This window comes from Electrona antarctica, assembly GCF_951216825.1.
Source record: "Electrona antarctica genome assembly, chromosome: 2".
Classification (NCBI taxonomy): Eukaryota; Metazoa; Chordata; class Actinopteri; order Myctophiformes; family Myctophidae; genus Electrona; species Electrona antarctica.
Window position 1 is genome coordinate 18,255,989 of NC_136807.1, and position 2,500 is coordinate 18,258,488.

General features: G+C 48.9%; 1 protein-coding gene across 1 annotated transcript in view; it reads left to right on the plus strand.

The window, feature by feature from the left end:
• plxnb3 (plexin B3) overlaps positions 1-2,500 on the plus strand; it is a 103,262-nt gene that overhangs the window by 69,419 nt on the left and 31,343 nt on the right. Inside the window, exon 4 of the mRNA XM_079521252.1 lies at positions 2,338-2,500. This exon is cut by the window's right edge and continues 17 nt beyond it. Coding sequence (XP_079377378.1) covers positions 2,338-2,500 — 163 coding nt within the window. The remainder of the gene's footprint in view (positions 1-2,337) is intronic.

Below are 2,500 nucleotides of genomic sequence, written 5' to 3' on the forward strand. Positions count from 1 at the left end.
TGTACTCCAGTGCATATCCCAGAGTCCTGTGTATAGGAGGCAGCCATGTACTCCAGTGCATATCCCAGAGTCCTGTGTATAGGAGGCAGCCATGTACTCCAGTGCATATACCAGAGTCCTGTGTATAGGAGGCAGCCATGTACTCCAGTGCATATCCCAGAGTCCTGTGTATAGGAGGCAGCCATGTACTCCAGTGCATATCCCAGAGTCCTGTGTATAGGAGGCAGCCATGTACTCCAGTGCATATCCCAGAGTCCTGTGTATAGGAGGCAGCCATGTACTCCAGTGCATATCCCAGAGTCCTGTGTATAGGAGGCAGCCATGTACTCCAGTGCATATCCCAGAGTCCTGCGTATAGGAGGCAGCCATGTACTCCAGTGCATATCCCAGATTGCTGTGTATAGGAGGCAGCCATGTACTCAAGTGCATATACCAGAGTCCTGTGTATAGGAGGTAGCCATGTACTCCAGTGCATATCCCAGAGTCCCGCATATAGGAGGTAGCCTCACGTTGCGATACTAATATACCACTGCGCTGTGCTACCGCCTCGGGGCATGTGCATATGCAATAGGGGCGGGTGAAGTGGGGCTGCGCCAGGCTATATAGGAGGCAGCCAGGTAGTCCAGTGCATTTCCAAGGGCTTTTAGATCTACACTCCACTGACACAGCATTAGTGAATTGACAGCCCACAGCTCACTCACTGCCTGTGGCTGGGTGAACTTCAGCTGGAGCTTATGAAACTCTTTCTGCAATTCATGCAGCTTGTTAACTTCTTACGGCAGAGTTACTTGGGGGAGAAAAAAAAGAAATTGACCTCAATTCCCACTGAAACGTTTTCACCTGTAGCGTCAGGTATATGTATGGCTGCGTCGCTAGCAGCCAAGAGCAAGACGAAGCGCTGTGTAATGCATCCCTATTCCCTACCGTCTCCTCAGTTGAATCCCACTCTGGGTTTTTAACAACACCTTGGCGGCATCCTGTCATAACAGCAGCACCATCGGTACAAGCTGCTGCAAGTGTCCCTCCCCCATCTAAATTCTTCCCTGTCAGCAAGTGCTTCACATCCTTTAAAAATGGTGTCTGCTCCTCCATCTACAATTTCAGAGAGCCTGAACAAAATATCCTGACGGGGGCACTATAATTAACCACTTAAACCCTCGAGACTTGGCAAACTGGAACTGAGCTGTCTCTGTACAGCTTGCAGATTGGCTGTATTTGGCTTATGTTCACCCCAGAATATGGATGCTGGGGTTAAAGGTCAACGTTTTTGAAAGTTTGGAAAAGTCTGCATCAGGGTGTTTCTCAGCCAGTCAGTTCACCAGTCACTGTGGACAGATACTGAGGTAGATCTGATCCGTGGTCACATACAGTACTCTAACTGTCTGCGTTTTGCTTAGTCATTTGTATCCCAATAAGTCAGTGGTTCTCAAACATTGTCATGTCATGTCAGGACCCACAAGTTAATATGGATTTGGTCACGAACTCGCGCACCCCCATCTGAAAGAAATGTGTCCCACGGGCCTCCATAAGAGAAGATTTGTGTTAGAAATTGTAATTGTAAAAATGGTCTATTTTTGAATAGCCAAAGTTTAAAGAAGCTGGTGCTCGTTCTCTCGGTCGGTGGTGGAAAAAGTGGACCGCGAGTATCACAGCGCCTGCTACAGGCCGTTGAAAACGCTTGTCTGGGACAAAGCGTCCTCTGCAATGTCGCTTCTGTGAGATAAAGCCGTCTGAAAACAGAGCCGGCAATGTTAGTGGATGCGCGCGCATTTTCAAAATGGCCGCGCCCATTGTGTCAGAAGCATAACAAAGCTAACGGACGGTAGATTTCGATACGATCGTATTAAAACATGCATTAATGAATACATCGCTGTTAAAACGGCTTTTCCGTTTGTGGCAGGCTACAAGATTCTACGTGTTAATATTCCTATGTTCCTGGCGGGTAAACGATTAATATGGATTTGGTCACGAACTCGCGCACCCCCATCTGAAAGAAATGTGTCCCACGGGCCTCCATAAGAGAAGATTTGTGTTAGAAATTGTAATTGTAAAAATGGTCTATTTTTGAATAGCCAAAGTTTAAAGTAGGACCAATCCCCCGCCGGCGGCGCCAGCGGCTGTCCACCTCATGAACCGCTCTCAGTGGATAAATGGGGCTGGTCAAGGTCTCAGGTTCCAACTCCGATATTTTTGATTTTCCCTCCTGGACCCCCCTGGGGTTTAAAACTCTTCTGAAGTTTTATTGGGAACCCACTGGAGCCCGCGGCGCTAAACACTTTGAGATCCGCTGCATTAAGTGATGTAATTCTCTCTCTCTCTCTCTCTCTGTCTCTCTAGGACTCTCTAACAGAGTATCCGTGTGGGGGGGAACACACCCCCAGTCCCATAGCCAGTGCCTTGCCCCTCCCCTCCACACCCACCATTACCGCCACCACACTGCTCACTGCCGTTACCGCGGTAACAGAGGCGGGGCACACCATCGCCATGCTGGGAGACAAAG